The following is a 19633-nucleotide window of genomic DNA, read 5'->3' as shown; positions in this document are numbered from 1 at the left end:
CAGGTGGAATTCTTTAACCGGGTTGGTCCCTGTGATGAACGCGGCTTCGCAAATCAGCTGATTTCGAAGTTGAAATTACTAAGGTTCAAATCCTAGTAAAGGCAGTTACTTTTATACGGATTTGAATATTAGATCGTGGATACTGGTGTTCTTTAGTGGTTGGGTTTTTCAATTAACCACACAGCTTAGGAATGGTCGACCTGAGACTGTACAAGACTACACTCATACATATCATTCTCTGAAATAAAACCTTTCGTGACTCCGGAGGCTAAACAGAAAAAAGAAACGGGGAATTCTTTGTATTCATACTTGGATATCAATAATTTTTTACATGATTTGGAGAATAGTTAGAAAAAAAATGTAAATATTTGAATATAGGTAAATTTTTAATTAAAATCATTTAGCAATGGGTAGTCCAAGCCGAAAAAAAGATTAAATAAAAATTAACTTAATCCTGCGCTACTTAAATTAACATCTGTAATGGCCCTACATTTTTTGTTTAATTTTATAAATTGTTAGTTTTTCAAATCTATATATGTTTATATTTCATTAATTATTTTTTTTTATAAGTGCACGCAAGTTTGTTTTTTACTTACAAGATGTTTCTCCGTTTAGTAATGTTTTCAACTGTCTATATAATTCCATGATATAATTCAAAGTTGTAAACACGCGTACGAAATGAAATTATATTCGACACGTTACATACTATGTCATCTATTGACGAATTAAAAATCTATAATATCGTACGATAATTTTGTCTCAAAAGAAGTATTTGAAAACTCACAAAGTTAATATCAGCGAACTACCAAAGATAATGTCACACCAAACTACCTTTTAAACTTTAACGAAAATTTAATGTTTCTTTTGAAAACTTGATCTAGGTACAAATCCAAACTCCACACGAGCGAAGCCGCAGGCAGCACTAGTAATCATATTTTTTATAACTCAGCCTACATTAACATAATTATCTATTCGCATATAAGAAAAATAGATCATTCTTTTCAAAATAAAAGATTATTTAAAATCAATTTTATTTCGGGTTCCATATTGTTCAGTAACTCAAATTTTGAAACATTTCTCAAAAAATGAAGAGATGCAATAAACGGGAGTATTATTATTATTATTATTATTATGGTAAAATTGTGTTTACACGAAATTGAGATAGACAAAGCGTATAAGTACCTAAAATGATTTTAATTTCAAATATGTACGCCTACTAAACAAAATATATTGTTGAATATCAGTACTAGAAAAATAAAAAATAGAAAACTCATTTAGTTAAGCTATATTTAAACTAATCTATATATATATATATATATATATATATATATATATATATATATATATATATATAAAAATCAATGTTTGTTTATCTGTCTGTTCCAACTTAACTCGAGATCTACCAGACAGATTTGTCTAAAATTTTGCACACCTATACTTTGAAGCCCTGCGGTGAACATAGGCTAACTTTTTTGTACCTCCGACATAACGGTTGCGAGTTATCGGTGTTAAAGTTACTTTTTTACATTTTGACAACATTGGATTCATTTGTTCGCATGCTTTAAAAGTTAAATTTCATGTTTTTACAATTAAATTTTAGACATGTTATGTTTTTTACAGTTAAATTTTAGTTTGTTTTTACAATTCGATGCGGATTCGAGTTCAAATTTTGACGACCCCACGGATCTTTTTGTGTACACGCCCGAAGGAAGAACAAAAATGTTGTGTATTTGAAAGCACTACAATAGTTAAAGCAATTAGTTAAAGCAATAGTTAAAGCTTTGTTATTAATGATTTTCTTAATTATAATCCTTAAGTATTATTATGGAATCCAAGTTATTCTTGATTATGTTTTTTGTAATTTTTATAAATCTCCGTGAAAAGTATCCGTGTAGCATTGAAAAATTTAGAATTCGTAGTCTCTAATCCATCAATTTTTCAAATTAAGTTATTTAAATTAAATGTAAAACTATAAAAGCGTTTAAATTGAGTCCCAACGTTTTCAGTTACAAAATTTAGGTTGAAAATTTATTACAAAGGGTAGCTGAGTAAAAATGAACCCTAACTAAGAAAAGTATTGTATTTATTTAAAAGTGATTCATGTAAAAAAGTTGAAGTTATTTTTCCAGACGGTATGTAAACATTAGAAGTGGGGGGTTTCCCCCCTCAGTTAAAAAAAATTAAAAATCACGTTGTTTTTTCCAAATTATCTACCGAAAAATGTTTTCACAGTTGTTATATGGGAGTTATTTTTTGAGGGGGTTTTGGGGACGCAGCCCCCAGTCGGTAAATTAAAAAAACGGGATTTTCTGTTATCAGATAACGTATCTAAATTGCATGAAATTTTTTCTAAAAATATTAAGCTCTTGGAGTAAAGTTGATAACGTCAAAAATTTTCCGGTTGAAAAAAGAACTTTGGAAACCTGGAAAACTAAAGCGCCGAGCGAAGAGAGGCCTGGCTGGGAGGTCCGGCGAAGCCGGGCCGAGCGGCTAGTATTTAATATTTCTACCGTTCCTCTATTACTAATACTTTATTACTTCTACCATTTCTAATATTTTAATCACTCTAATTTTTTTACAGCTTCTTTATCAATTTTATGAAAATAATATCTTGTATGTCACTAAAACAATATAATAACAATTCTAAATGAGCTACAGAATAATATTTATTAATATGTTAATTCTTGGGAGTGCCAGTTCTTTTTCCGTATGTAGATATAATAATCATCCTGTTTTTGGTGTTTGATGAAACCAAAGAAGTTTGCTAAAAATAATTTCTACAAAATTTATCAGAAGAAGGATAACTAATCAAAAGAATTAATTTCGGATGTAAATAAAGTGCTAAGATAAATTACGTAGCTAAGTTTTTTCTGTTCTATGAACATGATCTTCCCACGTTTTTTTGCATCGTAATAAAAATAAACGATATTATGTTTCTTCATAAGATTTCATGGCAGTTCTATAATTATTGGATTATCAAAGAAAATGGATGAATTATTTAAAAAAAAGCCATTAAGTATTTTTTGAATTTAATCTTGACCTTGTAAACAAATACGAGTGTGAGATTTTTTAAGAGTTAGCGATTACAAACATAAATGGTCTTCTCAAAGTAGTTTATAATGAAACCTATCAATAAATAAATAATGCAGACATTATTTAGTTATATCTTTTTTTAAATATAATCAAAATAAAAGATCGAAAGTTAATAAAAAAAGGTACTACCTATTTAATCTGTTCAAAAAAAATATTAAAATAATATACTACAATGAATTGCATCAGTAGAATTATTACCCCCTATCAAATTCCTGATCGATCATTTCTTTCCTCTCACTTTTCCCCAGTTTACAACTACCCTCAATCATTATTCCGTAATACATAACCGAGGCCATGACTGTAAAGAAATGTTATACAGTACGAGTATATCGATACTATGCAAGGACGGATAGACGCCTCCGTACCTTCTTCCTGGTCTCGAATACCTTGACCTGGCGAAGAGGTATTGGCGTGATAAGTCTGCCAATTGTATTAATAATAATATTGTATTTAGTCGTTATTAATCTGTTTACTTTCATCAAATGGTATTATTATTATTATTATTATTGTAATACAGCATATTTTAATTATAAAATATTTCTAAGTTTATGAATTTTAAATATAAATCGTTTTATTTTTTATAAACTAGTTTTTTTTTAGGAAAAAACATATGTAATTAACATGAATTACAACTTTAATAAAATATTTCTTGTCATGTATTTTTATTATTAAAATTAATGATTAATTGGTATAACATTTTAATAGGCATACGTGATTATTAAGAGTTATTTTTGAAGATAACTAGGTTGGGTTATTTACATAATTATTTGTAAAAACAAAAATTATTTTTGTTAACAAAAAAGAAAGAAAAGAATAAAGTACTTCTTAAAAAAAAAAAGGCAAAACTACCTTGTAGTAATTGTAAGCTCAGACGATAATACTGCTGAGCAGTGTGATTTTGTTTTACAGATTCAATAAAAAGCGTAAAATTTATATTTATTGTTCATTAACTTTCTTGAATTAATATTTTTAAACACAAAGATGTAAATTAAATGTTAATTGATTGACTGATAAACAGGATTGAGATTTTAAAGAGAATAAAGGAGTTTTTTACATTTTTGTAGTAAAAATATTTTAAAAATTATTAAAAAAAAAAACTTTATGTTTATTAAAATTAAGAAAATTCTACACATGATTGCTTCAGAAGAGTATTAATTTTTTTTTTTTAAATCGATAAAACATAAGTTCTTAACTAACTGTCGTATTTTCATGATCCTATATATTTATAATCTTGAAAATCCAGTAAAACTGAAAAAGAAATGAAGAGAATGCATAAGTTGTTAATAAAATTAGAAAAGATTCCATAAGCATTGATTACCTATTTCATGAATATATATTGTTCAACCAGGTAATTTAAAACAAAAGGCTAAGTTGTGGTTCAAGTTCTGAAAAAGTACCAGATACTATTGAAGAGAAGTGGAAATCAATTTTTAAGGTGTTTCAAAAAACTGATATTTCATGTTGCAAATTCTAAAATGGTTGAGTTTGTGTTGTCTTTGCCTGGGACATCTGCTCCAGTTGAGAGAGTTTTTTCAATTATGGGAACAATTGGTCTGTAGAAAGACTTTCAGTATCTACTGTTAAACATCTGCTAAATGTAAAAATTAATTCAGAACTTTCTTGTTGTGAATTTTATGATGTAAAAACAAACAAACCATTTCTGAAAAAAGTCATATCTAGTGAAAAATACAACTGAATAAATAAATTTTAATGTTTCAGTAAACTGTTAAGACTTTTAAATAATTTCAAAAATATGTCCTGGGTTAGACCCAAAAAAATATGGTAAGCCTAAATGTGAAAGGAATGAAAATTAATGTTACAAAAATTAAAACATAGGAGATAATAAGCCAACAAATATCTGTATGAGAAAAAATAACTGAACAAATATAACACTAAGGATACTTACGTAGAAAGATTTCTACCTAGATACTTCATTAACGAAGATTTCAAAAGTAAAAAAAAAAAATAAAAACAAGTAAAGCAATGGCTTAGGAAGTATTTAATAGAAATAAATACTTATTTAATGAGAAAGAGTTAGAGTTTAATTAGCTTTTAAGGTGTTATATTTGGACTATATTTCTGTATAGATGTGTAATACCGGCAGTAAGAAAAAGAGGGGAAAAAAGCTGGATTTGAAGTAATGGCATGAAAGAGATTGGAAAAAATTAAATGAAGCGACAAAGAGAAAAATGAAGAAGAAATGAGCAGAGTTAATAAGAATAAAAGTTTAATCAGAACAATTTAGAATAGGAAAGCTAAACTGGTTTGCATATATTTTGGGAGGAGAAAGATAGATTAAAACAGTGCTAGAAGGATCAATGGAAGTCACAAAACAGAGAGGGAGCCAGTTGAAAATAAAAATAAAAGAATGCTATGAAGATCTTAAAGGTTTAGCATGGAATAAAGGAAAATGGAGATTGATGTGGGCATGGACCTGCCTTAGAGAAGATAACTATATGATGATGACAATTAAAAGTAAATGACTGTAATTATTTATGTATAGGAGCAGCAAGTAAAATGTGTAACTCATAATTTAAAGAACATTATATTGCCTATACAAAAAAAAAAACAAACGAGTTATAAAATGTAGCTATCATGTAACAAATTTTAAGTATTCCATAACAAATACACAAAATATTATGTAATTATAATACAACAGTATAAAGACATTTAATATAATATATTAAATGTTTATATAAATACTATTACATTTGTTTTTATATTTTCTAATAGTTTTCTGAGGATTCAATACATTGATTCAAAAGTACTTTTAATTTTTTTCAGTTGAATAATTGGCGGCTGTTTTATCAGTAAATTGTTTAAATAAGTGAACTTGTTTAAATAAAAAAATAAAAAATTGTTTAAATTTTTAAACTGGTTTAAAAAAAATGTTCTTACTGACTGCAAACAGTAATGTTCACTCTATATGATCACAACAATGAGTAAGAATTTTAAATTTTGAGGTGATATGGCAAAAACAGGATTAATTTTTAAAAAAAATTACTTTATGTGCATGTATTTGTATTGTGTGGTTGACTGAAGACAGTATATACATTTTTATTTATACAATACTCTAAACTAAAATATTGAAACAAATTAATAAATGTGTATTAAAAAAGAAATTTAATTAATTAAATATTTTATTTCATTTTCTTTGTTTTTTTGTTTAAATTAGGAGATTCTATCATAAAGATGATTACTTGGAGACAGAAAGCACTTTTGGCCATACCATTGCTAGTTGTTGGCTTCTTCTCCATTCCTGCTTATGGCCAGCAGCTTCACAGACAAGTAAGTAAAGTTATAAAATAATATACATGCATATTTTGTTTCAGTAAACTGTATCTACATTAATAATTTTATAAAAGAGTATAGTGGAAAAGTTTAATTAATGAAGATGCATCTATCTATATACTCTTTTGTAAAAGTATAAAACTGAATTAATAAGTTAGTGACAAATTATGTATAGGATGTAAAATTATACATAAACATTACACAATAAAATAAAATTTTTATAGTATGATTAGTACGAGGGTTATTTTTTTCAAGGTCCGATCGGTCACGAAATTAAAACCACAGTGAAAATAACAATTTTTTTGTTTGTAACAAGTACTTATATAGTTATGCTATTTCTCTACATAGTCGCCACTCTGATTTAGACATTTGTCGTAACGTGGTACCAACTTTCCAATACCCTCTCATAGAACCAAGCCGCCTGTGTTTTCAGCCATGTTTCTACACTCAGCTACGTCAGCAGCTCAATGTCTGTGCCAAAATGTTGTCCTCCTAGCCAGCGTTTCATGTGAGCAAAGAGGTGAAAAAATCAGATGGAGCCAAGTCCGGGCTGTATGATGGGTGATCAAACACTTCCCAACGAAAACGCTGCAGAAGCTTCTTTGTTACAGCTGCAGTGTGCGGCCAAGCATTGTCATAAAGAAAGACAATGCCTGATGACAACATTCCTCTCTGCTTATTCTGAATTGTAGCTTTTTTCGAACGACAAATGTCTAAATCAGAGTGGCGACTATGTAGAGAAATAGCATAACTATATAAGTACTTGTTACAAACAAAAAATTTTTTATTTTCACTGTGGTTTTAATTTTGTGACCGATCAACCTTGAAAAAAAATAACCCTCGTATAAATATTTGAAAATATATATATTAATTGATTCATGTCAGCAATTACAAAGTATGGTCAAACAATTATACAATTGTTTGTGAAGAATAGAATAATTTGTACTGTTAGATACCATGAGTATGTCATAAGAGAATCACGTTACCACTGAAAATTAATTTACGTGCATTATAACACAAATAAAATGGGTCATCTAGCAGAAAGAAAGCAACAAATTAATTTACACTCAATGTCAGGGAACAAAATTGTATGAACTTCTTCATTCAATTGGAAAAGGGTGGTTTATTTAGCTGTAGACTTTGAAACAGACTGCTTAATATATTTTGTTATTAACTAAATATAGAATATCTAAGGTTACCTTCTCAACACATGGTTATGATTTCTTTAACCAGTTTATTATTTTAACCATTACTGATTAAACAAATTTTCTATTGATGAATAAGGTGACTAAGATAACTATTTTAGACATTTTCTCTCATAAAAAAAATAATCTTTGTTCAGAATATTTGTCTCCCAAAACTATCATTTTATCCATTTGTTAAAAAAATTAATTCAACCATAAATTATCGTACAAGAAATTACTCTGTGATTCATTAGTCTAGTTATCATTCCTTCAGAATGAATACAGATCTGTTATTTAAGAATAACTTTTTTTCTATAAATTACTTTCAAAAGTGTTTAAATGAATCCTACTATATTTATTTCATTATACATACAATATTGTATTAAATTTATCGTATTAGAAGATACATCAATGTACTCATATGTTTTTACATTGAGTATATTTTTACTCTAACTTGTATAAGGATGTAAAATACCAGTAGGACTGTATAAATATGTACTGTATAAGTGTAAACTGATGGTTTATACTACAAAATATTTACACAAATGTAAAAATTAAGAGAGATGTAAGCAAATCTTTTACTAGTTTTAGTATAAATTAAAAATTTGATTCAAGCTCAGAAACTTCTCATTTTTTGTAATATATTTTATTGCTGTGGAAAAAAAATGACCAAGAATATGAATAATATACAAGGGTGGAGAAACAGCTTTATATTTATATTTATTACAATTGTGCAAATTATGAAACATTTAATTAACAAATGATAAAATGGAAATTTATTATTTAAATACTATTGAAAGCATTAAATTCATTTTTATTGATACTGTGAATTTTTTAAAAAAACATAATACATAAATAAAAAGTCATAAATTTTACTTTTAATTACTTTATATTTAAGTGTAACGAACACTTAAATATTCATTATTACTCTTTTTAATGTGCGATTATTCTATAATACACTACATAAAAAACGTTTTATTGTGATTCAGTTCATACTTAAATAAAATATTCTTAAATTAAGTATACAGATAAAATATAAATATTATCTTAATTAATCTTTATTAGATAAATGAAATTTTAATGGTAGGGAAGGGTTGTAAATGTAACATAATTTATTGGAAGAGAGTTGTTTTTCTCTCTTCCAGTGGATAATGAAGGGTGTTCCAAAATGAGCTGACATTTTAATTTTTTTAATAAGACATAATTTTTATTTGATAGTTGATAATAATTTTGCTTTGTTAGAAAGTAATGACATGGAGGTTATAAGCAATACAGAACATCTAACAAACGACTACCCTGGCCTTAGCTGCACATGTTTACATTTGTGATAAAATTTTCCAAAACATGTTGACGTAGTTGCTGGAACATGTCAACAATGTTGAGTCAAATTTCTTCTTTGAGATCCTCACTTGTTTTTGGTTTATTAATGTACAGTCTATCCTTAAGATAATCCCAAAGAAAAGCGTCCAACAGTGTCAAGTCACGTGATCTTGATAGCCAGTTCACATCTCCTTGTTCCATTAAATTTTTTATACGTAACTGCATGATTTCATTGACAGTGTGAAATTAGCACCATCTTGTTTAAACCATGTGTTTTAAATCCATATCATTAATTTTAGGTCATTAAAAGTTTTAAATTATCTCATAATATCAAACTCCATGGTGATTACGGCATCTCCATTTTCATTTTCGAATAAGTAAGGTCCAGTCAATTCCCTACCCTTCAAGGAGGCTTAGTAAAAACTTCAATCTTTTTTGGGTTTTCTGATCCCTAAATTTGACAATTTTGTTTATTGACAAAGCCGGTAAGAAGTAAATATGCCTCATTGATAAAGATGATTTTTTTTCAAAAACTTTGAACATTACCAAAAACATTTTAACATTATACTTGGCCCAGCCAGTGTACGAGCTTGTGACATCACAAGCAGACTGAGTATTACTACTTTGCCTGAAAACATCAACTCCGCATATCAAATCGAAATATTACTTATTATCATATTGTATGCGGTAATAACCATCATATTTACATTTACTAATTATAAACAATACATAATTAATTCTTTTATAGCCTATATTTGTACTAAATTATTAATTTTTAATAATAAACAAAAGCTTACTTGAATTTTCTTCATGCATCTAATTCAAACTTCTAGCAAGTTCACCATCCTCGCTAAACGAACTGCTATCACTGTCACTTTCATTTTCACTTTCAGTATCAGAGTCTACATATAATATTACATTCTGTTGTTTCATCTATCAGTGGTTCCAGTTTCTCATACTAGCAGAGGTACGCTTTTCGTACTGTGGGAGTCTAAGAAAACGATGCCCATGTTTTTTCAAAAGTTCATCCAAGTGATATTTTTGTACTTTAGTTTTATGTAACTTTACTAATTCATACAACTGTGATTTCAGCATTTTTGAACTATATGGAATATGGGATTTCTCCAGCCAATCGGTCATTTCTTTTCTTCTAGAATTAGAATTTGGCGCTTTATACTGATAAAGCCCTGTATTGTGATAAGGAGCGTTATCAACAACTACTACTTACATTGGTGGAAGATTTGGAACTGGTTTTTCATTCAATTTCTCCTTCAGTATGAATACTATTAAACGGTCACCATTATTAATCGGCACATGAAATCCCTGAAGAATAGCATCAGACCACGACTCTGTCAGACAATGCAAACTTAAAACATACATTTCATCCAAATAAACAATTGTAGCATTACTTTGTCTGTACTTAGCCATTGCCTGCAAATATTCAATTCTCTTCCACTTGATATTGGATTTCTCAGTAAAACGTTTTCTGTTGTTTTCAGTTTTACGCCATTTGAAACCTAAATCTTTCAAAATAACAGCTAAGTTGATTGTGCCTTTAAAATCAATAGATGATTGAAGTTCTTGCCTTATTTTTTAAAGTAGGTAATTCATTTGTCATACAATGAAATTCATTAATTATTCTTTTAACTACACGTATATCAAAACTGTCCAGTCTACTGACAGGTTTCAGATGTCATTTATACTTTTTCGGCATGCTCAAAGAACACGATTGCGATTTTGATTGAAGAATCATATTTTTTTCTCTTCTGAGTTTTTGAACCTGTGTTCTTGATATCCCACAAGCATTAGCAGTTCTTTCTTCACATTTTTGAATGCCAATTATGTTTTTGTTGTCAGTTAATTTACCTACTTTTAGAACTTCTTTTTTCATAAAATCATAAATATTATTGGTAATTTCTCATTTTTTTCCTGTTTCATTTCCAGGAATTACAGTTCAGTTTTTACTTCATAGGATGAATGAGCATGATATATATGAGTGTAAATGAAGTGTAGTCTTGTAAAGTCGCAGTTCAACTATTCCTTTTTTTCTAACTTGCTAACCACTCCAGCACTAACCAGCATCACTTTTTAGCATTACCTTCTGATTACACCCATAGTGATGTGGCAGCAGACTGCCCCACCCTAGCTTAGCCCCATTCTGGGGCCCCCCATCGGGGTCTTCCGTGCCTCATTGAGACATTTTAACCTCCTCTTCTAGATGGTCAAAACACCTCTCCATAGGGAAGTTTGACTATTCCTGAGATGTGTGGTTAATTAAAACCCAACCACCAAAGAACAACGGTATCCACTATCTAATATTCAAATCCGTACAAAAATAACTGCCTTTACCAGTACTTGAACGCTAGAACACTCGACTTCCAGTTCAGCTGATTTGGGAAGACACGTTCACCACTAGATCAACCCGGTGGGTTTCAACTGCTTCTCTTAAGTTTTTTTTTATGTTACTGCATGTTGGCATGTTGGCAGTTGGCATGTTACTGCAGAATTTTCTGCAGTAACAAGTCTCACTAATAACACATGAACAAAAATAAAACAAAAAATAATATATTACAAAAGATTTGCGAAAAACAATGGAAAATTATAAAATAATATGACCGCACAAAAACGCTATCCTTCACTGAACACGATATAAACTGGCTAAAGTTTATTTATTTATACACACATTATGTACTACGAATGACAGATCTAAATATAATCATGACGTCATTTCTAAATGCATGTATAAATTTTTATAGGCCTGTACATAATACTATCAGGGTATTAGTCATTGGTTAAGGAATTTTTATTGTTTTAAGATTGAGCATTAAGCATTTTTATACATGCAATTAACTCAAGTGGTTAAATTGAACACACAACAACATAAATGTATTGTTTGGGCGCCTGTGTTGTTTGTAAGCCGAAAAATGAAACAAAAATAATAATTACGCGCAAAAATAATGATTAGGAAAATGATATGAGATGTCAGCACGTGACGTCACAAGCTCGTAGATTCTCTGGGGCAACTATACAAACTCGTTATATTGTTATTTTTGCCAATTTCTGCGCTTTGTTCAGGTGTGTACTTTTCCATAATTTAACCTCAATGTTGACTGATAACAACATACAAAAATCTCTACTCTGGTTTTGACGGAAAAAAAATGGCGGTAAATAAAAGATATCAGTTCATTTTGAATACCTTTATTTTAGTAAAAAAAGGAGTTAAAAAAAATAATAATTTGATCTAATTTATGGGTGGCCCTTAATGTATCTGTAATAAAATTATGAAAAAATATATTTTCAAATTATCAACTGTATTTTTTTTTACAGAGGGAAAGAGTGATTTCAGTGGATGATGTTCCTGTAACAAGTTTTTCATGTGTTAACAGAACCCCAGGATATTATGCTGATGTAGAAACAGATTGTCAGGTATAAACACGTTTTTCAGTGAATACTTTCTAAGTATAAAACTTTTTTGTAAAACAAAGAAGTATTTATTTTTTTTAATGTATTATAACATCAGAGATTCACAACTTATTTAAATGTTTGATTAATTTGAAAAATGATCTATCCTTGTCACTTTTCTGTATCAAATGCATTTAGTGTTCAATTGCTAGTTTCGTTTTAAAATTCACAAATAAAAATATTTAATTAATTTGAGAATTGTTGTTTTAAGAAACAACAAAATTTATCATTTATAAAGATTTTCAGAAGATAAAAAGTTGCAAAATTAGGTTTTTTTATACAAATTACAGTATAAATCATAATAGAATTCAGAATGTACATACTTACAGAGGTTGACAGCAATTGTAAGGTAGGCAGTTCATCAGTTTAATGTTTCTTAGATCAGTGGATTTCTTAGATGTCAGTGCATTTTGCTCATTTCCCAAAAGAAATAATTTAAACTTTAAATTTCCAATTAAAATTAGTTATTGGTTAAATTTAGTTTTAAGATTTTGTTCATTTCATCACCAAAACATCATTTCAAAACAATTTTTAGGCTGCAGAAAACCGTAGATACACAGTAAATGAAATGTGAATCTGTAAACAGTCTTTTAAATAGCTACAATTGTTAATGGTTCCTTCACAATTTAATTATGAAGCAACTATCATTGTCAACTATTTCAGTTTAGCTATGTATTATATTTTCATAACTTGTTGCATTTTACTGTTGAACAATCTATTTATAATATCGTAATTTTATTTAAAATTATTTTTAACTGTAATCAATTTATTATTATGATTTATTTATTATTTACTTTTTATATTATTAATTTTATACCTTTATTCTTTTATAAATGATCATTCTTTATTTTGTATTTTTATATATAATTGTCATAGATCTTGGAAAACCGATCTTACAATAATATAAAATATAATTCATTAAAAATTATTTTATATTAATTAATATAATTTTTAGGTTTATCACATGTGCACTGATGGAGGAACACAGTTCAGTTACAAATGTCCAAACACAACACTGTTTCAACAGCGAATGCTTATCTGTGCACACTGGTTAGTATTTTATTTATGATGAATGTTATTTATAAAGAATTATCTTTAAAACATCTTCACAAAAAAAAAGGATAAAAAATAAATAATGATCACAAGATCACATTAACTGACAATTTCTTCTTGAAAATGTTCTAACAAGCTAAGCTTTTATTTTTAGTTTATCATGAGCTTAATTTTACATCTACTGCTATTAAAATTGTTTAAAATTATTTGTATTGTTATAAAATTTTTCTAATTAATTCTGATATTTTTATCTCTAACTGTTACAATAAATTTATTTTTAGCAACTTTTTGGTCACACGTTTGGGATTCAGGGGGTGAAATTGAATTTTCTGTAGGTTTTAATGTATGAGAATTATGAAACTACAATTCATGTATAAAATTTCATGTAAATAAAACTTTTCAGCTTGAACGTGTATAAAATTTAGTGACCCAAAAATCTTCAAAACTACTGGATCAATTTCAATGAAATTTAGACATCCTGCAGTAGTGTATCTGTAGTTGTGAATGTAAAAATTTGATGATGATGTGTCCTTCCTTTCATCATATGTAGTCCATTTTACTCTGAAATCAGTGTGTTTCTGACTGCAAAATAGTGAAGGCATCGGAAACGAAAAATCAATCTTCTTGCAAAGAACTGCACTAGAATTTTTTATGCTACACTCTGTTTTTATGCACTTATGATAACTTAATAATTGCTTTATTTACCTTTACTATTATATTTATTGTCGAGTCTAATTTCATATTTCCTTCTCATGGAAGATATTCTGTCAGACTAATGGTTTTCTTTGTCAGAGATGGTATCAACTTTCTTATATTATTTGTGATCTTGGTGATATACCAATTAGTTTTACTAGTTTTACTCATATTTTACTTTATTTTCTTTGGTTTTGTATTTGTGAGTGCACACTCATATGCATGCATGATTGTTGTATTAATTTTATTTGAAATTAAAAGAATTTGAAAAACAATATAAACACAAACAAAAATGTAAATTAATGCTTTATGTATGTATTACCAATATATTATTTATAGGAACTTTTTAGTTGCACATCCATCAAACAATAAATAATGTGCAATATTTTTGTATATTTACTTCTGAACAGACTGTAACTGAGAATAGAATTTTTAAAATGACAACTTGGTTGGTATACAGATATAACTTTGTTTTCTTAATTTTATATTTAAGTTAGAACAGCTTTCTTCACAGTAACTATGTTTTATATGAAAAGTGTAGTATTGTATTATTCTGTATATTTTAATATCATTGTTATTACCTTAATAGTACACTGAAGTGGGTTTTACAGCAATTAATTTGTATATTCACTGATTTGTGAAAAATATTTGATACACAATTGAAGATATTGTAACAAGACCAGTATAATGGACCTGTTAGATTCCTAACAATTAAGAAGAAAGCAGTAGAAAATATAATAGTGGAAGAAATCCAGAAAGGGGCTAAAAGAAACCCTTTTAGTGAAAGTAACAGTCTTTTAACAATTATCTTTTGTAATATTGCCCACTGACACAAACAGATATCCTTCTGTGAGAAGAGTTACCAGACCCAGGTTTGGAATTTAATGGGAAATTGTGAGGGTGGACGATCATTCTCATGCTTCGAGTTGGATCCAGTCTGACAGGTAAAGAAGAAAGGAGTATAAATACTCCAGGGAAGACCGGTTGAGAATCAGTCTAAACGAGATGTTATGATGTGAGTTTGCAAGGAGAGTTCTTTAAGATGTCACTCAGCGAGAGTTTTCTGTGAGGAAGTCAATGAAGAAGCGAATTTCTAGTAAATTAAGTTTGATGTGATTAACATGATGTTACAAGTAGTTCCAATACACGAAAACAAAAAGTGGTTTCGTGAGTTACTGTTAAGACTATAAGTGAAAGAGATAATGTACTATTTTCATTCACAAATTTAGTTTTATTTGTGAAGTATTTGCAGTAAAAGAACTTTATGCTTGTCTTATCTATTGTACTGTTGTTGCTAACACAAGACTAGTGATTAGCATGACTGCTAGTATCTTTTGTTAATGGGACTGAATTACATTTAACTTCCTGTAAGTAAATCCTGACGATTACTTTAAGTTGTTTTGTAGGTATTCACTGTTTATTATTGTTATTATTATTACCATTATTTGCTGTTTTCATTAATATTCTGATTACATTTGTGGTTGTGATTATTATTACTATTGATTTGTCTTGTTTTACTTATGTTTATAAACTAATAAATTGTAATTATTGACATTTTCAACTGTCAATCTCACACCATCCTGATCAAGCTGCAAACACGCGACAATATATTTTGTAACATTAAAGGTAAATTATTTTATAATTAATTTATGGGTGGAGTTATACATTTATAATTTTTAACAATATACTTGTACATCTTTTGATATTTAGCATAAGTTATTTTTAATGTGATAATGAAGAATTCAATATTTTGATATAGAAAAATACTTTTATTTGGTCTTGTATATAATAAAAATAAACAAAAAAAAATCTTCCAACAGCTACTGCGAAACGCTTTAGTCACTGATAATTTTTACTGCTTAATTTTTTACAGGTATCAAGTAAACTGCAGTCGATCAGAACAGCATTATAGTGCAAATCTACTGATTGGCCAGCGAGATAAACCATTTGTAGAAGAAACATACATAAGACCTGATTTCAGTAATGGTATGAATAAGCAATAGCATAATTGTTGTTATTTGTTATCATCTCTGATACGTTATTAAATAAGTATTATTATTCCATATAAATGGTTTAATATAGAAATGAATATTATGTATGCTTAAAATATTCAGCTTGCTTTTACCCATTAGATGATGATTAACTTCAGTGGTTAGCTTTCATTCACTACAGAATGAATGACTGTCGTCTATTATTCACAATATGCTGTATTCTTAAATTCTATTCCTCTCACCTGAACCAATACATGAACATCCTTCCACGTTTTCATTTGTACCCTTCTCATTTCTTGAAGTTTGAATCATGCTATTTCGACCAATAAGAACGAAGGCAGTAAAGTAAAAAGAAAAAAAACAACTTGCAAAAAGTTATAAACTTTCGCTACATTCTACTGGCTGAGTTCAAAATTCTTTGTAATTTAATTAATAAATTAATTGGGATTACTATTTGACCTCCAACTACAAGTTTGACCAGCGTTTAAGTTTTCATATTTTTTTTTAGAAATGCTATTTTTACATGAAATTCTTAAAATTACATTATTTATTAATAGCTACTTTTTAAATTAACCCTAGTAGTTTCCCAAAATTGTTGGTAAGTTGTAGAAGTATATAAGAAAGGAATGTATGATACTAGTTATATTGTACAATCTTTTTAATTCCCTACTGAATGGAAAGTGTATATAATGTATCATTCCTCATAGAAAGGAGTACCGGTACATTTATTTGTTGAGTTATGCTATCTGATATAATCTTTCTTATATTAGTGATACGCGGAAAGCATCTGAGGTACAAAAGGCAATAATCAGAATTAGTTTCTCTAAAAGTAATGATGTTCATATGCAACCAGGCTATCTGGTGAACATTGTGAAAGTGTGATTTGCCGGGCTGAATATCATCACTATTTCAATTGCATTAGCATTCTGATATGCAACATTATATTCTGCTCAGTGAAGAAGGTAGGAAACCTCTTCACACTTCAGTTTCCTGAGAAACCTGGCACAATATATTTGATATTTTTTGAAATGGTTACTTCACTTTTGAGAGTCCTCATGTCATTTTTGAGAATTATTATAGGCAACATGATAACACAGTTCTGGCGTGTAACTTGCACATATATTTACCTTTTCTATTTTCTTTAGTTAAGAAAATAAAAATATACATAAAAAAATAAGTAAGATAATTAGGGTAGTCATAATTTTCAATTTTATCACTAGGAGAAAGGCTAATTTTTAAAATGTAGAAGATTGTCAAGAAAGTTCAGGAAACTTTTTTCTAGATTTTAAAAATGTCACTATTTTACACTCGAGCCAACAATACATGCTTTTAATATCATTATTCATAATAAATTGGTTTTTATATAGTGGAACAACAGCACTTGTTTAAAAACATTTCTTACATTGGCGTAATAATCGGTTGGAGAAAATGTTTTTATGTATTTTAATGCAAAAATAAAACAAGCTTTTTTTATATTTTAAATGAACTATTACATGAAATAGATGCTGTTTTGATTGACAACCTTTTGCCACTTTGAGGTAAACTCATAAAAGAAATTCCGTGTTTTCACCCGAGAACTTTCATGTTTCCTAAAATAAAAACGGTGATAAGTGATTTTCGCAGGCCTTTTTGAGTCCATCTTTATCTTTAAGAGAGTTCTGTAGAGATCAAAACAGTAGTCTGACGGTACAAGGTCCGGACTATAGGGTGGATGCATCAAAATTTCCTGGCCAATCTCTTTCAATTTTCAACAACTTACTAAACATGTGAGGGATCTGGCGTTGCTTAATGATCATTTTTGGTCACTTTTTCTTGACTGCTTGGCATAATGTTTCCATTTGTTGACAGTAGAGATTATAATTAATAGTTTGATCAGGCAGCAAAAGCTGATAGTGAACATTTCCTTTCTGATCCCATCGCATACAAAGTATTACCAGGAGAATACAAACAAACTTTATCCTCAATCCAAATAATTTAAATCGTTTTTTTTCATTTTATTAGTGTTCTGCATTTGAATTCAAATAATTACATACCTGAGGGAGGCAGATTAATATCCAAAAATGTAAAGTATTTCTTAGAAATTAGATATATTTAGTAACAAATATTTTATTCAAGGACATTTTTTCTTTTTTTCAGGAAAAGGAATTGGCACTTTAAAAAATCCAGATGATTTACAAAGTCTTCATAGTGGAAATGGAGGAGTAGTAACAAACAATTTTTTTCAAAATACAAGAACTGTTAGTTCTCAGCAGTATTCTGGTGTACATAACAGTCCAACCAGAAATCAATTTACACCTCCGCAAACTGCTGGACATACAAATCCAAAATCATATTACCATATATCTAACCAACATTTCCATTCTTTTGTACCATCTAGTACAACTAAAGCACCCCAAACATATCAAACACAAAATAGATTTGTATCGGTGACCACGCCTAGGATACACCAAACACAACAAACACGAACTACATTTGTACCAGCAGTTACACCTAAAGTCTTTCAACCATTTCAGACAAAATCGACAAATTTTGTGCCATCTTTGAAACACTCTAGTACTACTCCAGTTCCACAACAAAATCAGTACAAAATAAATTATTCAGCCACAGCTAGTTCCTTTGAACAAAAATTAAACCTAACTGCTGTTAATCAAAATGGATCATACAATAACTTTATTAAAAGATTCAATCCAAATTTTAATTCAAATAACAGTAATGATGATTATTCTCTCAAACAATACACTTTTTTGAAAAGGTTCACGCCTGAAAGTTCACAGACTACTAATGCAAATGGAAATGAAGAAAATCAAAATGTAGCGCCATTTGTTAATTCAAATGTATTCAGTGATGTAAATTTAATTGTTGATAATCTAGAACCTCCAGTTGAAGGTCCAAGTTTAAACCTTGAAGCGCCATTAGAAGATGCTGATCAAATGGAAAGTAATGTTTTAGAACTTCAGTTCCAGGACCCAAGACAAGTATTTTTTATACCGGATAGTGATTCACAAATAATACCTGCAGAAACTGCAACACCAATAACAATAAACATTCCTCGACATGTGGAACAACAATTTCATCCTATGTTATTTCTTAATTCAGTGTCTGAAACATGTGTGAGATGCCATCCTGCATTTATAATGAATAAAACCAGTTGTACTCCATGTGTTGTAATTCGTTAATTATTACTCTAAAAATTTGTTTAAATATAATTGTTTTTTTTTATTTTTTAATATTTGTTTTGTTCTTATTTAGTTTTCCTACCACAGACTTAAAAATAACAAATCTTTGAATAATTGTAAACATGGGTATAAAACTCAAATAATTAGTAATAAGTGCAATATCATGGATTTTTGATTCGTAAAGGTCATTATACTAGTTTTATTAAAAACGGAAAAATGTGATATGAAATGAATGATATGACTATCAACAAAAAAAAAATTGGCCATGCACTTCAATTTCTTTGTTCTAAGCAATAATAAATCCATAAGATAACAATCAATAATTTATAAAAAAATAAAAGCTTATTTTTTATATATATAATAAAAAGTT

The 19633-nt window shown here is 28.5% G+C and overlaps 1 protein-coding gene across 3 annotated transcripts in view; it reads left to right on the top strand.

The window, feature by feature from the left end:
- Window positions 1–19310, top strand: part of LOC142325582 (uncharacterized) — a 105578-nt gene extending 86268 nt beyond the window's left edge. For all 3 annotated transcript variants that reach the window (XM_075367501.1, XM_075367503.1, XM_075367502.1), the window contains exons 2-6: window positions 6269–6381; window positions 12216–12314; window positions 13306–13400; window positions 15970–16082; window positions 18224–19310. In XM_075367501.1, coding sequence (XP_075223616.1) covers window positions 6286–6381; window positions 12216–12314; window positions 13306–13400; window positions 15970–16082; window positions 18224–19263 — 1443 coding nt within the window. In that variant the 5' untranslated portion in view covers window positions 6269–6285 and the 3' untranslated portion in view covers window positions 19264–19310. The remainder of the gene's footprint in view (window positions 1–6268; window positions 6382–12215; window positions 12315–13305; window positions 13401–15969; window positions 16083–18223) is intronic.
- Window positions 19311–19633: the final 323 nt, after the last annotated feature.

The sequence above is a fragment of the Lycorma delicatula genome, chromosome 5, assembly GCF_047948215.1.
Source record: "Lycorma delicatula isolate Av1 chromosome 5, ASM4794821v1, whole genome shotgun sequence".
Classification (NCBI taxonomy): Eukaryota; Metazoa; Arthropoda; class Insecta; order Hemiptera; family Fulgoridae; genus Lycorma; species Lycorma delicatula.
This window is presented reverse-complemented; position numbering and strand designations above follow the sequence as displayed.